This window comes from Oryctolagus cuniculus, chromosome 12, assembly GCF_964237555.1.
Source record: "Oryctolagus cuniculus chromosome 12, mOryCun1.1, whole genome shotgun sequence".
NCBI lineage: Eukaryota > Metazoa > Chordata > Mammalia > Lagomorpha > Leporidae > Oryctolagus > Oryctolagus cuniculus.
This window is the reverse complement of record NC_091443.1, coordinates 44,222,443-44,250,156: the sequence shown is the minus strand read 5'-3', so window position 1 is coordinate 44,250,156 and position 27,714 is coordinate 44,222,443. Positions and strand designations below refer to the sequence as shown.

Sequence of the window (27,714 nt, the reverse complement as noted above, 5' to 3'; positions counted from 1 at the left end):
CAATACTAGCCAAAACTGACAGGACTAAACCCACCACTTAGGGAAATTATCTGCTAATGAAGCAGTCTTCTAGTCTTTAAGAAAACAATGAGACACTAGAGAGCTTTGGGAATTAATAGCAAGTTATTACATGGATAAGGATTTCCCCAAAATCTACATCAAAAGTTGAAAATGAATTTCTTTTATACAATAATCCTCATAAATCATCAATGTTTAAGCATCTCCCTTCCACTGCAAAAGCTTGAAGACTGAGAAACATTGAAAAATCATAAGGAAAAATGTTAATATTTTTTCTTCTACATGACTTCTAATATAGTAAAAAAAAGTATTACTTGATTCCTTTAAGACTAACAAGATGTAACAAGTATAAGAAATTAAAGCCAATTGTTGATTCTAACTTGTAAATAAAGAAAATATATTAAAAGAAAAAAAAAGAAATTAAAGTCCAAAAGAAACATGAGAATAATAAATTAGGAAAGGGCAAAAGAAAGGGAAGGATGTGAAGTTACCCAACTTACACCAGCCTGACAAAGTCACTTCAAATTATCAGAGGCAAACCTGGTCAAAACCCAGTAAGTGGCCAGTGCTGTGGCGTAGCAGGTAAAGCTGACGCCTGCAGTGCCAGCATCCCATATGGGCGTCAGTTCGAGACCCAGCTGCTCCACTTCTGATCCAGCTCTCTGCTATGGCCTGGGAAAGCAGTAGACAATGGCCCAAGAGCTTGGGTCCCTGCACCTGCATGGGAGACCCAGAAGAAGCTCCTGGCTCCTGGCTCCAGATTGGCTAGCTCTGGCCGTTGTGGCCATTTGGGGAGTGAACCAGTGGATGGAAGATCTCTCTCTGCCTTTGCCTCTCTGTAAATCTCCCTTTCAAATAAATAAATAAATCTTAAAAAAATAGTAATATAAAACCTCCGTTATTTTTAATGTGAAATCAGTATCAGTACTTCTATATAATATTGATATCTTTATGCAACTTATAAATTATTCTAAGATAATAAAAGAAATTATTACTTAAGTACTAGGATTCCAAACAAGTGCTAAGCACCTACTCACCATTATGTAGTTCTCCTGTGACAGTGCCCTCTCCCTGTGGGCTGCCATCTTGATCTCGCCATTTCCAATCCAGGCCTCTGATAACACGAGCTCCCGGTACCATGTATTTCAGAACTTGGGAGCGTACTAGACGTCTCTGCCTTCTAAGATTAGCTTCTGCTTCTTTAGCTGCTTTCCCTGAAGAATAGAAATTGGAGAAACATAAACCAAATCACTTTTTATAAAAATAATTGTTTTAGTAAGTTAAGAAAACCTCACACGATTTCTTTACCTAGCTGATCCTCACATACTCCATTTACAGTGCCATAAAGTTCAAATCCGGACAATGAGAGGTAGTGTGTTTGTCCACTAGCATTCTTCCCCATCTGCTTAATCCTGACATGTCGCCACCCTTGCTTCTCATCCTTTGGTGGATCAAGAGGCCAGGTTGCAGTTGATCTATAAATATGTTAGAGAAAAATTATGTAACAGATATTTAAGGTAGAGAAGATGTTTTACACAATAGAAAACTGTAGGAAAAATAAACCAACTTTCATATTCACTAACCAGTTCACTCTACACAAATGAAGAAATCAATGGAGAAAAAAAGTAGTCAAGAAAACAGGTTAGAAATGGTAAGTTTTAAAGTATGTTATTAATTTTACACATAAATGATTTCTGATTAATATAATCAAAAGATAAAGAATAAGAAAGTTAACAAAGAAATATGCCTTTATGATGAAAAAATTTAATTATTGGAAAGTTTTAATCAAATGATACATTAAAATTTTAACTTTATGCCAGCGCCGTAGCTCACTAGGCTAATCCTCCGCCTTGCGGCGCTGGCACACAGGGTTCTAGTCCCGGTCGGGGCACCGGATTCTGTCCCGGTTGCCTTCTTTCAGGCCAGCTCTCTGCTGTGGCCCAGGAAGGCAGTGGAGGATGGCCCAAGTGCTTGGGCCCTGCACCCCATGGGAGACCAGGAGAAGTACCTGGCTCCTGCCATTGGATCAGCATGGTGCACCGGCCGCAGTGCACTGGCCGTGGCAGCCATTGGAGGGTGAACCAACAGCAAAAAGGAAGACCTTTCTCTCTGTCTCTCTCTCTCACTGTCCACTCTGCCTGTCAAAAAAATTTTTTTTTAACTTTAAAAGCTTGAGAAATATGAATACACTATGAACTAAACCTATTGCTAAGAAGCTCTTTTCATAATACATTAAATGCAGAAAAAAATTTAACTCATAGTCTACCCTTGAAATATGCCATAAAATAAAATTAAAACTTAGTGGAACTAATTTTTTAGGAATATAACTGATATTCTGTCCTGAAAAAATGTGATCAATATATGAAATTTAGAAGGTACATAAAACTAAGAAAATCCTAAATCAGTCATAATTCTATAACCAGCAATAGCCAGTATGTTGTTGAATATTCATTTGTATTATCTGCTACAGATTATAAAAAGCCAAATTCATCTTTTGTTTCCTTTTGTGCTAGATATTAGGCAAACACACATATATATGCGTGCATGTGTGTCTGTATGTATGAATATTTATAGATATAAACTTAAAATATATTTATTAGCTTTCTACTGATACTTAACCTAAAATTAGTGTTTTGGTATAAACTCAGAGTTTAAATGCTTAAACTATGTATCAAGTGATTCATTTTTAGAAAGAAAATCTTGCTTCAATATTCCACAAAGAGAGCTCCAGAGCATACAATCATAAACACAAACAAAGCTCTTTACTGAGTTTTCCAATTTGCAAAGACTCCTCAACTAACCCTGGTTCATTGAGACTGCAGTCATCAACATGGGTATACAAAGAAGTCCAGTTCTGTCCATCTTTGGATACCTGGAAAACCCAATTTCTCAGTGCAGACCTTCCATAGCCACGAGCATGACGAAGTGTGTAAGCTGATGGTATTACCCAGAGACCCAGATCTATGGCAAACCAAGCATTCTTGTCATCATTGCTATGACAATTTAAAGCTGAATTATCACGACTTAATATGTCTTCTAAGCGACCATATGGTAGATTTCTTCCTTCAGATGATGTTACTACTACAAGTCCATAAGCAGCTGGATTTACCCACTCATATGCAGTTCTAGACAAAAACAAAGAAAAATTAACAATGTTAACACATTTAAATGTTCATAGCTATTTAAAATATAAAATTATATTAATTAAAAAAATACAATTAGCAATTGAGGCTTTTTTGGTTATAAACAATAATTTGAGTATCTTAAATTTAACCCATAAGACAAAATCCCTTAAAATATAGGATATTCAGTGAATAGTTAATAATTTGATTCTACTACCTACAATTTTTTTCAACTTACTTTGCATTTGTACCAATCCAATAAATGATTCCATTTTCATCAAAATCATGCTGGTGCCGAAATATAAAATTTTGGCCTTCTCTTAATTTTCGAACAAACACAAATGAAGATCGGTCAAAATCATACCACTGCTTTGCTACCTAAACCAAAGAAAGTATGGGAAATCATGCACCTTAGTAATGCTGCTTTCAACAAATTATCCATATTTCTCCCAATTTTTTAGGTGAATTGTTTTTATTATAACAAATATTCATTGAAAAATATCTGGGGACAGGCATTTGGTGTCGTGGTTAAGATGCTGCTTTGGATATCAGCATCCCACATATCAGAGTGGCTAGGCTCAGGTCCTTGTTCAGCTTGATTCTAGCTTCCTACTGATGTGCACTCCGGGAGGCAGAAGATGACGTCGCAAGTAGCTGGAACCCTGCCAATGACGTGGGAGACCCAGACTGAATTCCTAGTTTCAGGCTTCGCCTGGCCCAATCCTGACTACTGTAGGAATTTGGAGAGTAAACCAGCAGATGTAAGATCTCTGTGTCTGTCATTCAAATGAACTACATTTTTTAAAATTTAAAAAACATGAAATCCATATAAACACTCTACTATAATATATTTCTTTTGTCCACTATCTCAGTAGATAGGATAAAACAAAGCCCTGATCACAGAATACAAAACATTTTCCATTACATTTATTTTAATAACTTCAATAATATTCACATTAGAAATAATTATCATATATAAAGCATTTATGGTATAAGTAAGACTATAGCTGTTTTTTTTTTTTTTTTATTTTTTTTTTATTTGACAGGTAGAGTTAGACAGTGAGAGACAGAGAGAAAGGTCTTCCTTCCGTTGGTTCACTCCCCAAATGGCTGTTATAGCCAGCGCTGTGCTGATCCAAAGCCAGGAGCCAGGTGCTTCTTCCTGGTCTCCCATGCGGGTGCAGGGGCTCAAGCACTTGGGCCATCCTCCCTCCACTGCCTTCCTGGGCCACAGCAGAGAGCTGGACTGGAAGAGGATCAACCTGGACTAGAACCTGGTGCTCATAAGGGATGCCAGCACCGCAGGCGGAAGACTAACCAAGTGAGTCATGGTGCTGGCCCCAAGACTATATAGGTTTTTAAAGAAAGTTGCTTCTTTTTAAAAAATTTATTTATTCACGAGCCAGCGAGAGAGACAGACAGACAGACAGACACAAACAGATCCCATCTGTTGGTTCACTACCCAAATGCCCAAGATGCTGAGGCAGGCTATGCTGAGGCCAAAGTCAGGAGCCAGAGCTGGGTATCAAATAGGCAGTCCAACATAGGCCGTGAGAACCTTAACAAGCTTTAACCACTGCACCAAACACCTACCCCACAAGTACTTTCTTAAAAGATTCCTAAAAATAGAACTACTACATGAACTCTATTGCCTTACTTTGGACAAATACTGCTCAAACAGGCTAAACCACACCAGGGAATGCTTATCTCATCATACCCTTGCCAGAGGCTCACCATTTTCTTTCTTTTTTTTTTTTAACTTTCATTTAATAATTATAAATTTTCAAAGTACAACTTTTGGATTATAGTGGCTTTTCCCCCCTTAATCTCCCTCCCACCCACAAACCATCCCATCTCCTACTCCCTCTCCCATCCCATTCTTCATTAAGATTCATTTTTAACTATCTTTATATACAGAAGATCAGCTTAGTATATACTAAGTAAAGATTTCAACAGACTGCAACCACACAAAGTATAAAGTACTGTTTGAATACTAGTTTTACTGTTAATTTGCATAGTACAACACATTAAGGACAGAGATCCTACATGGGGAATAAGTACACAGACTCCTGTTGTTGATTTAACATGACATCAGTAATCACCCGAGGCTCTTGTCATGAGCTGCTAAGGCTATGGAAGCCTGTTGAGTTCACAAACTCCGACCTTATTTAGGCAAGGCCATAATCAAAGTGGAAGTTCTCTCCTCCCTTCAAAAAAAGGTACCTCCTTCTTTGATGGCCCGTTCTCCCCGCTGGGATCTCACAGAGATCTTTCATTTAGGTCATCTTTTTGCCATAGTGTCTTGGCTTTCTATGCCTGAGAAACTCTCATGGGCTTCATAGCCGGATCTGAATGCCTTAAGGGCTGATTCTGAGTCCAGAGTGCTGTTTAGGACATCTACCATTCTATGAGTCTGCAGGAGGCTTACCATTTTCAAGAGATACTGTTCCAGAGATTCAACTGTAGCTAAAGGTTCCATCTTTAACATTCTGCCAGTGCGATCTATCAATGCAGTTTCACCAGGTGCACGTTCCAACCGAAAACGTAATCTCCTTGTAAGTATCTACACAGAAATCAAAATATTTCAGAAAATACCATGCTTCCTTGGAATTAGAAAAGTGACATACATTACAAGACCACAACAACTTAATTTTTAAAGTATGATCATCATGGAAGGATCAACAAATAAATGTTTGTATTCCATTACATACTTTTTTAAAAATTCACTGAATAAGTGATAGCGGTTATCAAGAAAAAACAAAAGTTAACTTGCAAGAATTTCTGAACAACTTGAAATATACATAGTTTAAATATAATTATTTTGAAATACTTTTAACAGAACCATTAGATCTGTAACTTGTAATTCATAAATCTCCAGATAACATTTTTGAAAAGGAACAAATTAGCTTATTTATTCCTTTAAAGCCAGAATATTATATATTAAGGTAATAAACTTTTTAAAAAGAAAGACATCTCTTAATCCAATATATTTTAGTAAGTGACAAATACAGGACTACAAATTTCAGGTTGTTTCATTTCTGTATCAATCTTAACTAATTTCTATGGAAAAATTACATATATATGTGTGTATTTTCAGAACATTTTAGACTGCAAAATTATTAGAGGGCACATTCCTGGCTTTCTTCTCTTTGGATGTTGTATAATCTCCTGAAATGAAAAGTGTGTAATAAAAGATGTTGGTGCTCCTAGAACTGAATAAGCAATTGAATTTCTAGTCTTGGAGACTTATCTCTAACTTATTCATTTACTCAGGATAAAGCCTAAAGGGAAGCAGCCAGTTTCTTTGTTCTTTTCTATTATTTTGTCTGAGACAAAACAAACTTAGCCCTCCTCATCTTTATAAATAAATATATATAAAATGTCAGGTGCAACAAATGCACTGTAACTTTGTGAAAATGCATTCTAGTCTGGAAGTTTGGTGGCTTCCACAATGCTACTTTGAATGAGCACTGATTTTAGCTTTAGTCACTTATTAAATGATATATTTACAGCAGATTACTCCACATACTGGAATGCAGGACAGGATGGATAAAGGCAAGATTCAAAGGAGAGGACTTCCTAATGATACTAACGCAACCCACAAAAGATGTGGGTTGGCATATTAGCAGTAAAAATTTTGTTTTACTTGCTCACAACTACATCCTAGCTATTAAAATAGAATAATTGAAAGAGAATACACACACATACCCTAAATATAAAGGGAGGGAGAAACAGACTATAAAATCACATGACTAATATAAAAAGCATGTATGACCTGCAGAAATATATGAAAAAAAAAAACATGGTTAAACTACTTCCACATTTTTTCTCATATGTTGACTTAACATATGGATAAGAAAGGAACCTGCTTTGGTCTTGTTGCATCCCTTCAAATTTGGATCCCAAAACTCAATGCTCAGTGAAGTGGTGTTGGGATATGATTAGGTGATGAGAGCAGAGCCTTCATGGAAGGGATTAGTGCCCTTATGAAATAGGCCTGAGGAAACTGCTTTGCCCTTTCACCACTGAGCTGCTCAGAGCTAAAAGGTGTCATCTGGAAGGAGCAGGCCCTCAGACACCAAATTTGCTCTTATTCTGATCTAAGACTTTGCAGAAACCAGAACTGTGAGAAATAGTTTCTATTGTTAATTACCCAGTCTAAGGTATTCTGTAACATCATTGCAATCAAACTAAGACAAGACTCATTATTCCAGAAAAAGAAGAATCAGTTTCTCTGTTTTTTTTCCCAGAGATAAAATATCTTTTTGTATTTCTAATCTACCAAATATGATTTACTGAATAAATGTGATTTATTTCACAGTGATTTGATGAAATGACGTTTAAGCTAAAATATTTGAAGATTAAGTAGAATTATTCTTATTTTAATCTCATATGAAAGATTTTTAAAAAGTGTAACACTGTTCATATTCATTCAGCAATATAAGCTACTACATTTTTCATGGTTACCTGGAGGTTATATGTGGATCCTGGTGTATCATACAAATGGAGAGGTAGACGTTCAATAGATTCTAGTACAGCTATTAACTTTCGAATTAATGCAACTGCTGGTCGGCTGTGAAGAAAATAATTATTAGGGACTTTTGTTTAAATGAATACAACAGATCATGCAGACACCACAGTAAACAACCTCATTAGGGCCCCACTTTATTCATATTTATGTGAAAAAGTAACACAGAGAGGGGAGACAGAGAGATCCTCCATCTGTAGGTTCACTCCCCAGATGGCTGCAACAGCCAGGACTGGACCAGACAAAAGCCAGGAGCTTCATTCAGGTCTCCCACTTGGGTGGCAGTGGCCCAAGTACTTGGGCCATCATCCATTACTTTTCACAGGCCACCAGCCAGGAGCTGGACTAGAAGGGGAGTGGCCGGGACTTGAACTGGCACCCGTATAGGATTCTGGTATCACAGGCAGTGGCTTTATCCTCTATGCCATAATACCAGTCTCAAGAAATATTAAAAAAAAATCAATTATATCATTATCAGCCCAAATAAGAGTTAACAATCATTATGTATTATTACTTTAATTACTGTTCAAATTTTCAACCAAATTTTAACAGGCATGTAATTAAAACTAAAGGATTAGCTATATTCATACTACACATAAAGCTTAAATAAGTTTTGTTTCATTAGATTAAGAAAATTACTTCAAGATTTTTCTTCATATATTTATACTATAAGCTACTTTTTATATAGTTCATATTTTGTGCATAGTTGTGTTAAGACTAATTTTAAGGCCAGCACCATGGCTCACTTGGCTAATCCTCTGCCTGCGGCACCGGCATCCCATGTGGGCACCGGGTTCTAGTCCCAGTTGCTCCTCTTCCAGTCCAGCTCTCTGCTGTGGCCCAGGAGGGCAGTGGAGGATGGCCCAAGTGCTTGGGCCCCTGCACCCACGTGGGAGGCCAGGAGGAAGCACCAGGCTCCTGGCTTTAGATCGGCGCAAGCACCGACCGTAGCAGCCAGTTGGGGGGTGAACCAACAGAAGGAAGATCTTTCTCTGTCTCTCTCTGTTATTGTCTAACTCTGTCAAATAAATATATATTAAAAAAAAGACTAATTTTAAGACAGTGCACTGTGCAAGTATTACAAACATGAAATTAAATATTTGGTGTTTTACCTTTCATCATCTTCATTTTCACTAAAGGCTGTTTTGAAAACATTTATTCTTTCTACCAGCTGGCTACAATCTTGTTTCATATCCAAATCCATACTCTAGAAAACAGAGTAGAAAACACAAAGTTTTTAAGGATCTTATTAAACTGTATCATAACCTCATGGTGACTTCAATATTATTATGCTATTACAAAACTGTCGAAGCATTCTGAATAAAATCAGTAATCATTTAATATTTGAATTTTTACTTTATGACTAGGACCATGAAGTCAAAACAGACTAAATTATTTGATTCAATTAACTAAAAAGATGCTGCAACTAAAGAAAAGGCTATAGAAATTAGACATATTAACATAATCAGTTTTTAAGTATTTCTTTACAAAACAAACTAAAAATTGCTCTACCAAAAGTGTGGCCACAAATATTTTTTAAATTATATACTTTTGTTCTCTGGATAAACTTACATTGTTTAAAACAGTAAGAAGTGCTTGCACCAAGCCACTACTGCACATTTCATACGGTGAAATTGTGTTTTCATCCTTCAAAAGTACAATTAGGTTTTCTAAGGCTGTCTTCATTAAGTCTCTCCAAGTGTTCTCACCCTCAATACACTAAAAGAAACAAATTTTAATGAAGAAAAAAACCCCACAAAACTCTTAAGAACTTATTACAAAATCACTTAACATGAAAATATATTGGATATTACACAAGATTAAAAGTTCAGATTATTCAAACAGATTAGCTCTACTAGAGGTCATCAAAATTTTTAAAAAAGGATTCACTGGAAATATTTCAGGGTTTGTTAGCCACGTAATCTGTCACAGCCGTCAAAGTCCTATTTATAAACACTAAAATCTGATGTAAATACTTGTATAATTTTTATGCCTCATGAATTAATATTCTTTTGACTTTCCCATCATTGGAAAACACAAAAATCAATCTTACATCACAAAGCCAAACAAAAAAAGCTGGCTGGCCATTTTGGCTTATGGTCAAAATCTGCTGACCCCTTACTTAACTCCCAGGAGATAAAGAATAGAAAAGAAAAAAAACTAAAGGAAAATTCATTAGGGATCTTAAATCAAGAAGCTCACATACTTGTCTGTTTGTATGAAGTTCCCAAGATGACTCTAACTGAGTTGCTATGTTCCTGAGTGTTACCACTACTCCTCGAGGCATGCTTTCAACAGCTTTAAAGTGGTCATCGTATAAATCTCGAGCCATAGTTCGTACCTAACAAAATGAAAAGAGTAAATGTACATTTTTACTATAATTAATTTTACCAAACCTTCTCTTTTACACCTACACAGTTTTTTTTTTTTTTTTTTTTTTAAAAACAGGCAGAGTGGACAGTGAGAGAGAGAGACAGAGAGAAAGGTCTTCCTTTTCCATTGGTTCACCCTCCAATGATCGCTGTGGCTGCCACGCTGCGGCCGGCGCACCGCGCTGATCCGATGGCAGGAGCCAGGTGCTTCTTCTGGTCTCCCATGGGGTACAGGGCCCAAGCACTTGGGCCATCCTCCACTGCACTCCCAGGCCACAGCAGAGAGCTGGCCTGGAAGAGGGGCAACCGGGACAGAATCCGGCACCCTGACCGAAACTAGAACCCGGTGTGCTGGCGCCGCAGGTGGAGGATTAGCCTAGTAAGCCGCGGCGCCAGCCACATATGCAGTTTTAAGAATTAAAGTCTTGGCCGATGCCGCGGCTCACTTGGCTAATCCTCTGCCTGTGGCACTGGCACCGGGGGTTCTAGTCCCAGTCAGGGTGCTGGATTCTGTCCCGGTTGCAGCTGTTTGGGGAGCGAACCAGCAAATGGAAGATCTTTCTCTCTGTCTCTCCCTCTCACTGTCTATAACTCTACCTTTCAATAAATAAATAAAATAAAAAAAAAAGAATTAAGATCTTGAGGTCAGCATTGTGCTATAGTGGGTAAAGCTATCACTTCTTATGTTGGCATCCCCTAAGGGCATCAGTTCCAGTCTCATCTGCTCCACTTTCAATCCAGCTCTCTGCTAATGGCCTGGGAAAAGCAGCAGACAATGACAGCCCAAGTGCTTGGACTCCTGCTACCTGTATGGAAGATCTGCATGGAGCTCCAGGCTCCTGGCTTAGGCATGGCCCAGCCCTGTGGCCATCTGGGGAAAGAACCAGCAAATGGAAGATCTCTTTTTCTCTCCTTCTCTCCCTCTGTTTTTCTGCCTTTCAAATAAGTAAAATAAATCTTAAAAAATACAAGAAAACAAAACAAAACAAAAAAAAATTATGTTGTGGTGTAGTGGGTTAAACCAAAACTTGGAAATACCAGCATTCCGTACTGGAATGTCAGCTGGAATCCCAGATACTCAGCTTCTGATTCAATTCCCTGCTAATGCACCTGGTAAAGCAATGGAAGACACACCAAGTACTTGGGTCCCTGTAACCCACGTGAGAGACCTGGATGGCGGTCTAGGCTCTTGGCTTCAGTCTGGCCCAGCCCTAATGGTTGCAGGCATTTGGGGAGTGAACCAATGGTGGAAACTCTCTCTTGTCCTCTCTCTCTCTGTTGCTCTTTCAAATAGACAATAAACACACTTTTTAAAGAGAGAGAATTAAGCTCCTAATGTCATATTAACTACCAGAAGACATTACTATTTCTATTCATACATGTCAAAGGTTTGCAAGGTTGAAAAAGTACTGTAGTAAACTTAAGTAGTGGTAACTAAAACAACATTTTTTTGGCTTTTTTTTTTAAAGATTTATTTATTTATTTGAAAGGCAGAATTACAGAGAGAGACAGAGATCTTCCATCCGCTGGTTTACTCCCAAAATGACTGCAATGGCTAGAGCTGGGCCGATCCGAAGCCAGAAGCTTCTTCTGGGTCTCTCAAGCCAATGTGGGGGACCAAGCACTTGGGCCATCTTCTACTGCTTTCCAAGCCATAGCAGAGAGTGGATCAGAAATGGAGTATCCAGGACTTGAACTAGAGCCCATATGGGATGCCGGCACTGCAGGCAGTAGCCTTGCCCACTGTGCTTCAGCGCGGGCCCCAAACGACACACTTTCAACATTTAATTTAAATGTTATATTTATATGCCAAGTAAGAGTCTATTAAAAATTTTTATACAACCTGTAGAAATTTTTTTTTTTTAATAAAAGGAACCTGCACACTCTACAATGGTAAAACCACCCATAATTCTATCAACCAAAGTTGAGTCTTTTAACATTCTGACAGTATACCCCAGGTGTGTTTTGTTTGTTTGTTTTAAAGATTTATTTGAAACACAAAGCCACAGACAGGAAGAGACATGCTTCTTTCCACTGATTCACTCCCCAAGTGGCCAAAAGGCTGGGACTGGATCAGGCTAAAGCCAAATGCCAGGAACTCCATTTAGGTGTCCTATGTGGATAGCAGGGACCAAGCACTTGGACCATCTTCCACTGCTTTCCCAGCCACATTAGCAGAGCACTGGATCATAAGTGGAGTAGCTGGGACACCAATCAGCACTCATATGGGATGCCGGCATCCCAGGTGGCAGCTTAACCCACTGTGTCACAATGCTGGCCTATACCTTATATTTTACATCTTTCTAATATTTTATATAGTTTTTCTATTCAAATTACATACACACAGTATACATAACACTCATAAATGTACATATTTCACCATTAGAAAGACTGTGTCAATTTGGGCAGTAATGACCTCATTTAAGTTAAAAAGGTTATTTGATACAACAACCTATACATGTACTAGGCTTGGGTGTGATTCAATTTAATATGACACCATTTGCAAAAACATGCTTTAAAAAAAAGATTTATTTAAAAGGCAGAGGGATAAAGAGAGGGGAAGAGATAGGGGAGACAGATATTTTTCAACTGCTGGTTCATTTCCCAAATTCCCGCAACAGCTAGGGCTGGGCCAGGAACTCCATCCTGGTCTACAACATGGATGGCAGTGGACCAAACACTTGGGCCACCATCCACTGTATGCCATAGCATATCAGCAAGAAGCTAGATCAGAAGCGGAGCAGCCAGGACTCAAAACCAGCACTCTGCTTACATGATGCCAGTGCTGCAAGTGGTAACTTAATCTGCTGCACCACAAGGCCAGCTGCTGAATACATTTCAGCCACAAACTAACCCAGCATAGTCCCAAGTCCCCTAAACTACTCAATAAGACTTTTTCATTCTATTTTGGTATATCCTTGAGAATTAAAAGGAAGTTCTGATTAAGGAACAACTTTGAAGAAACTATCCTTTTTTATATATAATATCAATTAATAAAAACTGAGGATAAAACAGTTAAAATTATTTTTACCAAAATTAGTATATATTATTACTGCTTTTATATGAAAAAGATAGTTGCTAATGTTTTCAAATCAAAAAAGTGAATCAATATTTTTTAAGAAAATGAAAAAAGGGGGCTGGTGCTGTGAAGTACTGGGTAAAGCTGCTGCCTGCAGTGCTGGCATCCAAATATGGATGCCGGTTCGAGTCTCGACTGCTCCACTTGCAATCCAGCTCTCTGCTATGGCCTGGGAAAGCCACAGAAGATGGTCCAAGTCCTTGGGCCCCTGCACCCACATGGGAGACCCAAAGAAGCTCCTGGCTCCTGGTTTCAGATCAGCACAGCTACGGCCATTACAGCCAACTAGGAAGTGAATCAGCAGATGGAAGATCTCTCTCTCACTCTCTGCCTCTCCTTCTCTCTCTGACTTACAAATAAAATAATAAAAATTTATATAATTTTTATTATTTTAATATCAATAATATTAATAACAATACCAATATTAATATAATTATTGATAATATTACTATTAATAATATTATTAATAATATATAATTAATATTATTAATATTAATAATATGATAATATTTTATTATTTTAATATATTATTATATACAATAATTTTTATTATTTTATTTGTAACGCTGACTTTCAAATAGATAAATCTTTAAAAAGAAAGAAATTTAAAAAGATTGAGACAATGTTTTCTTTTTCTTTTTTTGTACATATTATGAAATATAAATGACAGATATTTCCAAACCACTATTTACTCTCCAAATACCTGCAATAGCTAAGACTGGGCCAGACTGAAGTTAGGGTCTAAGTACGCAAGCCAGGTCTCCATGTGGGTGGCAGGGATCCAACCAGTTAAGCCAACAGGGTGCACATTAACAAGAAGCTGAAGTGGAGCCAAGACACCAACCAGGCACTCCAATATGGGATACAGGTGACCCAAGCAACATCTTAAGTATTACACTAAATGTCTGCATAAAGATATTCTATTTTGGGGGCGGTGCTGTGGCGTAGCAGGTTAAGTCAATGCCTGCTCTGCCGACATCCCATATGAGCACCGTTTTGTCTCAGTTGCTCCACTTCCATCCAGCTCCCTGCTAGTGTCTGGGAGGGCAGTGGAGGATGGCCCAGGTATTTGGGAGCCTGAACCCATGTGGGAGACCTGGATGAAGCTCCTGGCTCTTGGCTTCAGCTTGGCCCAGCCCTGGCCATTGCAGCCATTTGGGGAATGAACTAGCAGATGGAAGATTCTCTTGCTCTCGCTCTCACTCTCTTCCTCTCTCTATGTGTCTCTGCCTTTCAAACAAATAAATAAGTCTTAAAAAAAAAAAAGAAAGAAAAGCTTTTTTTAAAAAACCATTTTTTTTGAGATAACATTATAGTGAAAGGCGTATTGGCTCCATTAAATAGAGTTCAACAAGTAAAAAGTGAAAACATAGTCTAGCAGGATAATGCAAGCATGGGCTATCCACAATAATCAAAAGAAAAGATGTTCAACTTCACTTTTATCAAGTAAATTATAAAATAGTCACAAAATAATTGAAAAGATAGTATATAACTTCTATCAATTAGTTGGACAAATATTTAAAATGCTGTTATTTACAGCAAACCTGGTAATATTCAGGTATTTCTTTTCTTTTTTTTTTTTTAATTTTATCTCCCAGAAATGAGGGAAAAAAGATATTCTTCCTTAAATACTTTTAACGCATTCTGCATCAGAAATCTCTGGTCTCAAAATCTTTCCAAAAAATCAAATCTGGGGCTGGTGTTATGGCATGGATTAAATTCCTACCTGCAATGCTAGCAACCCATATGGGCACCAGGTTGAGTTCTGGCTACTCCACTTCCAATCCAGCATCCTACTATGTGCCTGGGAAAGCAGCGGAGTATGACCCAAGTACTTGGGTCCCTAAAACCCATGTGGGAGACCTGGAAGAAGCTCCTGGCTTTGGATGGGCAGGTTAAGCTGTAGTTTAGGACACATGAATCCTATAACTGAAGTGCTGGTCTCAGTATCAGCTACTCTAACTCATATTCAACATTCTAATAATGTGCACCAGAAAGCAGTAGATGTCAATCAAGTGCTTTGGTCCTTGCTACCCAAGTGGATGATGGGGATTGAGCTCCTGGTTTCAGCTTGGCCCAGGCCCAGCTATTGCAGGCATTTGGGAAGTGAACCAGTGAATGGAAGATCTCTCTTGCTCTGCCTTCAAAGAAGATGAAGGTAAATTAACATTTTTAAAAATATTTAGTTATTTTTATTTTTATTGGAAAAGCAGAAAGATCTTCCACAACAGTCAGGGGTTGGGTCATAACAACCAGGGCTGGGCCAGTTCAAAGCTGGCAGCCTGAAACTTAATTCATGTCCCCCACCCGTGGGTAGCCAGGACCCAAGTACTAGAACCATCACCACTGTCTCAGAGAGTATACATCAGCAGGGAGTGGAATCCAGAGCAGAGCTAGTACTTGAACCCAGGCACTCCAATGCAGGCACCCCAAGTGGTATCTCAACTAACCATGTGCCAAATGCCCATCCCAGGTATTGAGGTTTTGAAGGTAGAAATAATAATGTCTTTGTTCCTCCATCTTTCTGAAGTAGTAATCATCTAGAATGACTACTAAACTAATTACCAAAATAATCTAAGGCCAGGCAGTTAAACTGCTATATCACAAAGCATTAAATATGATAATCACTTTTAATCTCATTGTATCACAAGAGCATTACTATTGATAAAAAGTTCAGTAGGACTTTATAGTTTTCTTCATTAATAAGTCACATAATTTAAAATAATTTAAATTTCATTCTTTGTCCCAATTTCTATTCTGTTTATTTTAATGTTAATATTTAGTACATGTATAAAAATTATACATACTGTATATATACATGTATAAAAATTCTGTAGATTATATACATACAAAAATTATATATATTGTCAAAAATACTGAAAACAGATAAAATAGGAAAAGTATAAAAATGTCATATTAGGGTAACTTATGTATATATTATCTACTGTAAAACTTTACAAAGTCAATATAAAACACCGAAAAATATACCTTTTGTTTTGTTTTTTCTAACTTAGATTTCAGTTTTCTGCCTCTCTTGCCAGTCCAGCCAGTCACAAATTCTGAACCTTGATAAAGAAAAGAAAAAAAGCATTTAACACTATATTCTTAATTGCAGTTTAACATATCGATTTATTCTTACCTACTAAACATAGGTATCTCCATACTTACCCAGAGAAGTTTCTGCAGTAAATGAATGTTTGGTTCCTCTATTAGATTCAAATACAAAACCAGGTAAATCTTCTTTCAATATTGTAGCCTGCTGACCATCTGAGTTATGAATAGCAATTTCTCCTTCTTTCAAACATGTTAGTGACCAATTCCCGACAGTGAGTTTAGTGGGTCCTGGTGCTGACAGTATAGGTTGACTTGAAGTAGATGGCTTTACTTGGCCTCGGGCTCTTTGTAACTTCTCTAGAAATTCACTTCTGCTTTCTATAAAAACAAAAAGATTTTTTAAAACCTCATTCCATATTTTAAAAGAAAACAGAAACTACCAGACTGGAGTATAAACCTTATAAATAAGAATTAATACCATTTTGTTCTTTGGAATCCCATCACTGGTTTGCTTTACTTAAGTGCAGGCATAAAAGCAATTCTACAAAGGGAGAGCTTGGGTCTGGCAGGCACTGGAGCAATTTACTATTATATAACACAAGACAGCTTTATCTGAAAGATTTGAGACAAAGATAGCTATAATGCTAGGGCTGTTTGGTCTGGTGGCTGAAATATCTGTTGGGATACATGTGTTCCATATCACAGTACATGACTGCAATGCACAGCTCTATCCCTGCCACTCACTCAGGAGACCTGGACTGAGTTCCTGGCTCCCAGCTTCTACCCAGCCCAGGTCCAGTCATTGTAGACATCTGAGGAGTACATTAGCAGATGGGAGCACTCTGCCTCTCCTTCTCTCTCTGACTTTATTCGAATAAAGCATTAATTTTTTTTTTAATTTTTTGACAGGCAGAGTGGACAGTGAGAGAGAGAGACAGAGAAAGGTCTTCCTTTGCCATTGGTTCACCCTCCAATGGCCTCCAATGGCCGCCACGGCCGGCGTGCTGTGGCCGGCGCACCGCGCTGATCCGATGGCAGGAGCCAGGAGCCAGGTGCTTTTCCTGGTCTCCCATGGGGTGCAGGGCCCAAGCACCTGGGCCATCCTCCACTGCACTCCCTGGCCACAGCAGAGAGCTGGCCTGGAAGAGGGGCAACCGGGACAGAATCCGGCTCCCCGACCGGGACTAGAACCCGGTGTGCCGGCGCCGCTAGGCGGAGGATTAGCCTAGTGAGCCGCGGCGCCGGCAGCATTAAATTTTTTTAAAAGAAATATAACTATAGTGCTGTTCTTTGTCTCATACATTAAAAAGGCATTTGTGAACTGTTTTCATGGTAAAGTTTCCATTATTGTTATTCAAGAATTGGCCACAGGATCTCAAGCAGCACTGCCTCCTATTTCTTTCAAATAAGGCATTTACATTTTTTAGCTAAAAAATGTAACACTAGCACTGTTCTTTGTTTCACAAGACTCCATGACAACGTAGCAAAGTTGTAGACATAAGGAAAATGTCTTAATTGATGGGCCGGCATTGTGGCACAGTGGGTTGACGCCCTGGCCTGAAGTGCTGGCATCTCATATGGGCGCTGCTTTGAGACCTGGCCGCTCCACTTCCGATCCAGCTCTCTGCTGTGGCCTGGGAAAGCAGTAGAAAATGGCCGAAGTCCTTGGGCCCCTGCACCCACGTGGGAGACCCAAAAGAAGCTTCTGCTCCTGGCTTCGGATTGGCACAGCTCCAGCCACTGCAGCCAATTGGGGAGTGAACCATTGGATGGAAGACCTCCCTCTTTCTCTCTACCCCTCTACTGTGTTACTCCTTCAAATAAATAAATAAATCTTAAAAAAAAAAAAAAGAAAGAAAGAAAGAAAATGTCTTAATTGAAACAAAGTATTACCTGAACTATCAGATCCACCTTCTGGACTGCCACTTGAATACATAGTGGCAAGTTTTCCATCCAGGATAAATCTGAACCATCCATTACTGCCATTAGATAATTCCAAGGCGGCCGCATCACTCCAAATATATAAGCAGTCCCTTCCCCTAATGATAGACCAGTCTCTCCAGTGATACGGTTTACCTTGCTGCAATTCTTTAGCATCTTCCTGTGGTTCATCTTCCTAAATGTGTAGAATTATTCAATGAGACATTGAATGGAAAACATTTCTATTTCAAATACTCTCAAGTATTTTAAAAAACATGACCATGAATCAAATTCAGACTCTAAACATCCTGAACACACTATTCACTGGCTTGTAGTTTAATATGTACCCTGAAAAACTAATTACCTATAATTAAATCTTAGCAGGGAAGACTTTAAGAAATTCACTTAACTAATGAAGTTATACCATATCTAGGTGTAGTGATAAAAAACCAATGGGTTCTATATACAACTAGCTAATAATCTAAGACCCTGGTAAATTGACTACATCTCTGGGCCTCATTGAATATTCATAAATACTGCTAGGAAGAACACTGAAGGACAATAGTAAAATTTGAATATGGTCCTGGGTTAGATAGTAGTTTTATAAAAACACTGAATTTTCTGATTTTGATAACTATACTAGGATTAGGTAAATGTCCTGGAGTTTCTGGGAAGTATTGAGGTGTAAAAGTATTTAGGTGTAAAAGGGGGTACTCTGGCCGGAGCCACAGCTCAATAGGCTAATCCTCCACCTGCAGCATCGGCGCACCAGGTTCTAGTCCCAATCGGGGCGCTGGATTCTGTTCCGGTTGCCCCTCTTCCAGGCCAGCTCTCTCTGCTGTGGCCCGGGAGTGCAGTGGAGGATGGCCCAGGTGCTTGGGCCCTGCACCCACATGGGAGACCAGGAGAAGCACCTGGCTCCTGCCATCGGATCAGCGCGGTGCGCTGGCCACAGCACGCCAGCTGCGGCGGCCATTGGAGGGTGAACCAAAGGCAAAGGAAGACCTTTCTCTCTGTCTCTCTCTCACTATCCACTCTGCCTGTCAAAAAAAGGGGGGGGGGGATACTCTGACCAGCATACCCTCAGTTATTATTTTCAAAATGCATACACAAGACTGGTGCTGTAGAGTAGCAGGTGAAGCTACTACCTGCAGTGCCGGTTCAAGTCCTGGCTGCTCCACTTCCAATCTAGCTCTCTGCTATGGCCTAGGAAAGCAGCAAAAGATGGCCCAGGTTCTTGGGCCAATACACCCTATGGGAGACCTGGAAGAAGCTCCTGGCTCCCGGCTTCAGATTGGCCCAGCTCTGGCCTTTGCAGCCATTTGGGGAGTGAACCAGTGGATGGAAGACCTCTCTCTGCCTCTGCCTCTCTGTAATTCTGCCTTTCAAAAAAAATAAATAAATCTTTAAAAAAAAATGCATACACACACAAGTGTCTGTGAAAATGATAAAGCACTATGAGGCAAAATGTTATTAACCAGTGAATCTAAATAGATGGTACTATGATAGCCTTTAACCACATTTGCAACCCTTCTATACAATTAAAATTGCATTAATAAAATTTTTAAAAAGAAAATTGACGAATAAAAAACATAAAACTTTCATATTGGCATTATTTTATCAAAAAACAAAATAAATTTAAACTAGATTTTCTCAAAGTAAATCTTACAACCATTAAACTAAGATGACTTACTTTTTCTGGTTTTGATTCCTCTTCATTCTCATCATCAGAGGAAGGACCTGCCAAAGTTGACACTTTGCTAATTACACCAAGCCTCGCTAGCTGATCCAAAAAAATATCACCACCTTTATCTACCAAATCCCTTATGATCTGCAAAGCCAGCAAATGACCATCATCATCATCCTGGAGGGGAAAAAAGTATAATGAGAGCAAGGAAATTAAATGAGAACAATAAAAATGTTTCATTGTCTAGAGTAGACAAATAACAGTAATTTGCACAAAATTATTAACTGAAATCAGAACAAAACTTTTATTTTGCTGATAATTATTAAAGGGAACTGAAGCCACAAGTTTCATAAAAGGTAACTAACCTCTTGATCAAGGACAGTTGCAGTGATTTCCACTAGTACTGTAGGCAAATTATGACCAACATCAGAATCACAGACTTCTTTTAACAGTGCTTCAGAGCAAAAATGAATCATTTTTCGAATTAGGGCAAGACTTGCTTTCCTTAAGAAGTAAAAGAGAATCTTATGTAGCCAGATTGAGGTTAAAAACAGTAAAATTCAATGAATTCCATGAAAACTAAAGTATCCAACATTGTTCTATACACTGTCAAAAAAAGTACACTAATAAAAGAACACAAAAATTTAACACAACACTGAGTGCTGAGCTTAAGTTCATTTTTAAGGTAATTTCACTTATTTTCTATTAATATATTGAGCTTATCAAAATTGGCATTAGAATTTCTATGAATTTGCTGTTCTATTTTACATTTAACTGGCATGACTATTAACAAGTCATAATTCCAGAATACCAGCTAAAAAGTAATTACAACAAAAAGAAAACCCAAATTGTAACTAACCTAAAACTTCTTATGGCCTAAACATAAAGCATGAACAACTTAAAACAACTGGCAGTTTATATGAAAAACAAATTTTGAGTTAAAGTATTCTTGTCCTTTGTCAAATTTAAAATCCAGGTTCATTATAGCTATATCCTCATATAAATGAAAATCAGAGATCTTAAACAAACACATGCCTCAAAATTATCCCACTTTTGAGGCAGGCTTTGTAGCACAGCAGGTTAAGTGGCATTTGTGACATTCATAGCTGAGAAACGGTTGAAGTCCTGGCTACTCTGCTTCCAGTCCAACTTCCTGCTGAAGTAAATGTGCCTAGGAAGGCAGTATTGATGGCTCAGGTACTTGGGTCCCTACCACCCTTGAGAGATGGAATGAAGTTCTGGGATCCAAGCTTCAGCTTGGCCTAGTCCTGACAGTTCAGGCTATTTGAGGAGAAAACCAGTGGATTTAAGATATGTCACTCTGCCTTTTAAATAAATAAATAATTCTTTAAAAAACAATATTCCCACTGTTAACAAGCTAGCATGCCTCATTTCGTTTCCCCTCACTGCCTTGCTTAGAATGCAGGAGATAATAAAATCACACAGGCTAAACTCACATTTGTAACAAATAACCTATAATTTTGAAATAAAACATACATATTTAAATATGTGGCATAGCAGGTTAAGGCACTGCCTGCAATGCTGGCATCTCATATGGCCAACTGTTTGTGTCTCAGCTGCTCTACTTCAGAGCCAGCTCGCTGCTAATGCACCTGGGAAAGCAATGGAAGATGGCCCAAATTTTTGGGCCCTTGTCACCAACAAAGGAGTTCTGGAAGAATCTCCTGGCTCCTGGCTTCAGCCTGGCAGCCCTGGCCAACGTAGTCATTTGGGGAGTGAACCAACTGATAGAAGATGTCTCTCTGTGTCTCTCTCTATAATTCTAACTCTGCCTTTCAAATAGATAAATAAATAAATCTTTTAAAATAAAATAAATTACAACAAACTGAGAAGAGATTATCCTATTATGTAAGAGCCAATAATCTAAGGCTGGTACTATGGTGTAGTGGGATAAGCCTCTGCCTGCAGCGCTGGCATCCCACATGGGATCGCGATCTGGCTGCTCCACTTCCCATTCAACTCCCTGCTAATGAACCTGGGAAAGCAGCAAAGGATGGTCTAAGACCTTGGGCCCTTGGAAGGACCCACATGGAAGACCTGGCAGAAGCTCCTGGATTCTGGCTTTGGCCTGGCCCAGTCCCAGCCATTGCAGCCATTTGGGGAGTGAACCCGCAAATGGAAGATCTCTCTTTGTCTCTCTTCTCTCTTGTAACTCTTTCAAATTAATAACTATTAAAAAAAAAAAAAGAATCTAATCCTCTTGCTATTTCAAACCCCTTAAGATAGATCACTAGGAAAAAAAGAGCTAATTCCCACTTCCAACCTGATTTTTATTCTAACTTTTTAACGTTAAAATAAACCTCAGATGTCAGAGTTCAACCTAGTGGTTAAGATGCCTGCATCCCACAATGGTGTTAGCACAAGAAATTTGGTTCCTTCCACCTACCATGCATGGCACTCCCAGCTTTCAGCTTTGGCCCCCGTCCAGCCCCAGCCGCTGTAGGCATTTAGGGAATGACACAGTGGATGGGAGTTTTCTTTCTCTGGCTATCTATCTCTCCTTTCTTTCTTAAATAAATAAACGAAAATCTTTTTAAAAAACAAAATCTCAAATCCTGGAAAAGAGATAACTAAAACTATACAGCTGATACCAATTAACTAACAGATACAAATAATGTGAATAATTACCTTATTGAAGGCAGCATAGTTTGCTGAAATGTTTGTGCAAACACTGGCAATAACCTTTTCAAGTATATGGGTGCCATTTCTGGATCTCCTTTGGGCTCATTACATTCTTCTTCATCTTTGTTTGTATCTTTCTTTTTCTTATCATCTCCCTTATTAACTGGACACATCCAATCACCTGCAGAGAAGTATTAAAAGAAATACCTATTTGGAAACCTTCTCAAGGAAAAGAATCCTAAGATACACGCAGTTCCAAACTATAACTGTCACTAAATACACTGAAATTATTGTTTCATATCAACAGTGTCTGTAAGAATACTAAATATCATTTGTACCTTCAGTGAGCTGAATAACAAATTAAGAAGATAATTTTTCATATTCTATGTGATTCCAAAAATAATTTCACAAAGACTTTGCATTCATCAACTTTGCAAAAACTTATATCTTTGGTCAAACTAGTTCATCTAAACAATATCCAATTATTATTTATCTAATATCCCCACATCCCTTAAACTTTGGGATTTGGCTGTACTGGAATCATGCAGTCAGTCTCAAAGAATACAGAAGAGAAAGTTGTTAAAGGTTTATCAAATAGAAAGAATATATATGTAATTACTAGACTTCTTAAGAATAGTTCATTTACATGAGTATAAGGGCAACGTTTCTACAAAAAACTGCTTTTGTGGAAGTGAAGCTGAAAATACCAAATAGCTTAAAAAGAAAATTCACCACTCACCTGGAGACTGAAGAATAGCTACTACTTCACTATGGCCCCTTTCTCGAGCTTTATCTAACGGAGTTTTCCCATCTTCATCTCTCAGATCTGGGTTTGCACCATGCCGTAACAAAGTCTAGAAAAGAAAAGTATTAAATTTGAATAAAACAGTATCATATCTTCTTTGACAACCTTGCAATCTAAATTTTCGAGCGATTAAATTGATTAAATCATGCAGCTACCAATACAGATCTCTACCTTTCACTTATCTTTTTTTTATTTTTTTGACAGGCAGAGTGGATAGTGAGAGAGAAAGAAAGAGAGAAAGGTCTTCCTTTTGCTGTTGGTTCACCCTCCAATGGCTGCCGAAGCTGGTGCACTGTGGCCGGCACACCGTGCTGATCCGAAGGCAGGAGCCAGGTGCTTCTCCTGGTCTCCCATGGAGTGCAGGGCCCAAGCACTTGGGCCATCCTCCACTGCTTCCCGGGCCACAGCAGAGAGCTGGCCTGGAAGAGGGGCAACCGGGACAGAATCTGGCGCCCCGACCTGGACTAGAACCTGGTGTACCAGCGCCGCTAGGTGGAGGATTAGCCTATTGAGCCGCAGCGCCGGCCCTTTCACTTATCTTAAAAGCAGCCTATTCATATCTTGAAAACTTATAATTCTGATTATCTTTCAAATTAAATTATGTTACAATCTGAATCTGTCACCTTCATCAAATTCTTCCTCCCAATTTCTTTTTTTTGAAACAAACAAACAAAAAGACTTATTTTACTAATTTGAAAGAGTTATAGAAAGGTACAGAGAGAGAGAGGGAGGTCTTCCATCCACTGGTTCACTCCCCTAAGAGCCACAAAGGTCAGAACTGAGTCGAAATGAAGTCAAGAACCAGGCTTTTTCCAGGTCTCCCGTGTGTGTAGGGGCCCAAGGACTTGGTCCATCCTCTGCTGCTTTCCCAGGCACATTAGCAGGGAGCTGGGTCAGAAGTGGAACAGACAGGACTTGAACTGGTGCCCATATGGGATGCCAGGACTGCTTGATGTGGGCTTTAATCCACTGTGCCACAGTGCCAGTCCCCCAATTTCTTTACTAATAGAGCCACGAAGGACCACCATTGTGGTGCAATGGGTTAAGCCATTGTATGCAGTGACAGCATTCTATATGGGTGCCATGAGTCCTGGCAACTCCATTTTCGATCCAGCTCTCTGGTTATGTGCCTTGGAAAGCAGCAAAAGATGTCCCAAGTACTTGCACCTCTATATCCATGTGGAAGACCCTGATGACGCTCTTGGCTTCACCTGGCCTGGCCCTGGTCATTGTGACCATGTGTGGGTGAACCAAAGAATGGAAGATCTCTCTGTCTCTCTCTTTGTCTGTAACTATGCCTTCCAAGTAAATAAATAAATCTTTAAAAATAAATAAATAAAAAATAAAAATACCAAGATCATAGATCAACTTGAACTCTCATTCTTAGCAGCAGTATAGACTGATCCAACCATTAAAAAAAGAAGTAATCAACCTTTAATATTTACTATACAATGCCAACTGTAAAGTTAATTCTCTGATCAAAATGTCACCAATAACTGTCTTTTTTTTTTAAAAAGATTGATTTATTTATTTGAAAGTTACACAGAGAGAGAAGGAGAGGCAGAGAGAGAGGTCTTCCATCCACTGGTTCATTCCCCAACTGGCCACAATGGCCAGAGCTGCGCCGATCCGAAGCCAAGGGCCAGGAGCTTCTTCCGGGTCTCCCACATGGGTACAGGGGCCCAAGAACTTGGGCCATCTTCCACTGCTTTCCTAGGTCACAGCAGAGAGCTGGATTGGAAATGGAGCAGCCAAGTCTCAAACCAGCACCATATGGGATGCCGGCACTGCAGATGGTGGCTTTACCTGCTACGCCGCAGCGCCGGCCCTCAAATGGGATCTGAATCACTATACCAAAGGCCTGCCCCTTAAGTGCCTTTAATTAGTTTTTTATAAGTTTGTTTATGTTTTCAGCCTTTCCTAACATTCAAGTAAACAGAATTGTTTCTCCCTTTTCTTATATAATTAATATACACTGCTTGCACTTAGCAGTATATATTGGACCTTGTTACTATACAGAGAACTTTCTTACATTTGTATCTTTGCCTTGTATGGATGTACTACAAGTTTATTCAACTAGTAACCTGTTAACGAACATTTCTTACTCCTGAAAATAAGTAAGTTTATGTATCTAAGTGGTTTCCAGAAGGTTTGTGGAAAATGCATGTAATGGAAAAAAACATGAATTTCCACATTTTTTACACCAATGTAAACTTTTAGAATTCTATCTTTCCATAAACTTTTGGAAGTACCTTCATATTTCTGTTATTTCTGTTCATACAAAAGAATCATTACTCTAGACTTTTAGATTACAAAGGATTTTGGAGAATCCATCTTAAAGTTAAAGAAATTGAGGTCCAGGGGCCAGCACTGTGGCATAGCAGGTAAAGCTGCCGCCTACAGTGCCAGCATCCCAAATGGGTGCCAGTTCAAGACCCTGGCTGCTCCACTTCCAATCCACCTCTCTGCTATGGCCTGTGAAAGCAGCAGATGGCCCAAGCTCTTGGGCCCATGAGCCCACGTGGGATATCTGGAAGAAGCTCCTGGCTCTTCACTTCAGATCAGCACAGCTCTGGCAATTGTAGCCCATTGGGGAGTAAACCAGGGGATGAAAGACCTCTCTCTACCTCTCCTTCTCTCTGTTTAACTCTTTCAAATAAATAAATCTTAAAAAAAAAAAAAAAAAAAGAGGCTCTCTTTCAAATTTAAAAAAAAAAAAAAAAAGAAATCCCAGTTGGGGGTCCGGCACTGTGGCACAGTAGCTTAATCCTCTGCCTGCGGTGCTAGCATCCCTTATGGGCGCCAGTTCTAGTCCCAGCTGCTCCTCACCCAATCCAGCTTTCTGCTATGACCTGGGAAAGCAGAAGGTGGCCTAAGCACTTGGGCCTCAGCTCCCGCGTGGGAGACTTGGAAGAAGCTCCTGACTCCAGGTTTTGGATCGGTCCAGCTCTGGCTATTGAGGCCACTTAGAGAAATTTTATTTATTTATTTGAGAGGTAGAGTTACAGACAGTGAGAGGGAGAGACAGAGAGAAAAGTCTTCTACCCTTTGGTTCACTCCCCATATGGCCACAATGGCCAGAGCTGTAATGATCTGAAGCCAGGAGCCAGGTGCCTCTTCCAGGTCTCCTACGTGGGTGCAGGGAGCCAAGGATTTGGGCCATCTTCTACTGCTTTCCCAGGCCACAGCAGAGAGCTGGATCTGAAGAGGGGCAGCCGGGACTAGAATTGGCGCCCATATGGGATGCTGGCACTGCAGGAAGAGGATTAAGCTACTGCGCCATGGTGCCGGCCCCTAAATAAAATTTTTATGAAAAAAAAAAAATAAAAGACCCTATTTTGGGGACCTGCACTGGGGCACAGCAGGTTGAGCCACCATCCCATATGCGTGCCAGTTCAAGTCCTGGCTGTTACACTTCCAATACAGCTCCCAACTAATGTGCTTGGAAAAGAAAATGGCCCAATCCCTTGGGCCCTGCCACCTACCTGGGAGGCCCAGAAAAAGCTCCTGGCTTCAGCCTCACCCAGCCCTAGTTGTTGTGGCCATCTGGGGGAATAAACCAGATAGAAAAACCTTTCTCTCTCTATCTCCTTCTCTCTAACTACACCTTTCAAATAAATAAATAAATCTAAAACAAACAAACAAAAACAGACTCCACTTGGGATGTCCTTATCCTTTATGTGAGTGTCTGGGTTTAGGCTTCCCTACTAATAGGCACCCTTGGAGGCAGCAGGTAACAGCTCAAGTACTTAGATCCCTGTCACTGACATGGGAGACCCAGAAAGAATTCTAGGGCTTCTAGATTTTGCCTGGCTCAGTTCTGGCTGCTGCAAACATTTGGACAGTGAACTAGCACCTGGACAACGTCTCTGTCAAATAAATATGTAATTTAAAACTTTTATGGGGCCATATGTTGTGGCATAATGGATTAACCCACGACCTACAATGCTGGCATCCCATACAGACACCAGTTAAGAGTCCCGGCTATTCCATTTCTGATGCAACTCCCTGCTAATGCATCTAGGAAAGCAGCAGAGGATGGCAGAAGTCCTTGGGTCCCTGCACTCACGTGGGAGATCCAGAAGATGCTCTTGGTTACTGGTTTCAGCCTGGCCCAGCCCCAGCCATAGCGGCCATTTTGGGAATGAACCAGCAGATGAAAGCTCTTTATCTCTTCTTGTCTCTGTAACTCTACTTTCAAATAAATAAATCTTAAAAAAAAAAAATCAAACAGCACATTGATAGTGGAGAAGAAGGAATGGAGCAGAGGTGACGTGGAACCAGCACTTACCAGAATGTAAGTTTTTATATCATTATAATGTTTTAACCATGTAAATGCTGCAAATTCATAATTTTTAAAACCTGTATTTTTACCTTTGCTACTTGAGGTCTTCCAAAACATGCAGCATAATGTAATGATGATGACCTTTGACCCCTATTTACATCAGCACCTCTCTCACAAAGAAATTCTACCTGTAAAATGATA

The 27,714-nt window shown here is 39.3% G+C and overlaps 1 protein-coding gene across 18 annotated transcripts in view; it reads right to left on the bottom strand.

Annotated features, from left to right (window-relative positions):
• The window catches only part of HECTD1 (HECT domain E3 ubiquitin protein ligase 1), a 100,762-nt gene that overhangs the window by 33,029 nt on the left and 40,019 nt on the right, over window positions 1–27,714 (bottom strand). For all 18 annotated transcript variants that reach the window (XM_070053782.1, XM_002718126.5, XM_070053783.1 and 15 more), the window contains 17 exons: window positions 27,603–27,701; window positions 23,163–23,277; window positions 22,430–22,604; window positions 20,146–20,284; window positions 19,787–19,957; window positions 18,067–18,289; window positions 16,288–16,551; window positions 16,108–16,184; window positions 9,875–10,009; window positions 9,241–9,387; window positions 8,781–8,875; window positions 7,608–7,713; window positions 5,569–5,703; window positions 3,379–3,518; window positions 2,820–3,143; window positions 1,327–1,493; window positions 1,056–1,232 (listed from right to left, as the gene is read on the bottom strand). In XM_070053782.1, the coding sequence (XP_069909883.1) occupies window positions 1,056–1,232; window positions 1,327–1,493; window positions 2,820–3,143; window positions 3,379–3,518; window positions 5,569–5,703; window positions 7,608–7,713; window positions 8,781–8,875; window positions 9,241–9,387; window positions 9,875–10,009; window positions 16,108–16,184; window positions 16,288–16,551; window positions 18,067–18,289; window positions 19,787–19,957; window positions 20,146–20,284; window positions 22,430–22,604; window positions 23,163–23,277; window positions 27,603–27,701 (2,689 nt within the window). The remainder of the gene's footprint in view (window positions 1–1,055; window positions 1,233–1,326; window positions 1,494–2,819; window positions 3,144–3,378; window positions 3,519–5,568; window positions 5,704–7,607; window positions 7,714–8,780; window positions 8,876–9,240; window positions 9,388–9,874; window positions 10,010–16,107; window positions 16,185–16,287; window positions 16,552–18,066; window positions 18,290–19,786; window positions 19,958–20,145; window positions 20,285–22,429; window positions 22,605–23,162; window positions 23,278–27,602; window positions 27,702–27,714) is intronic.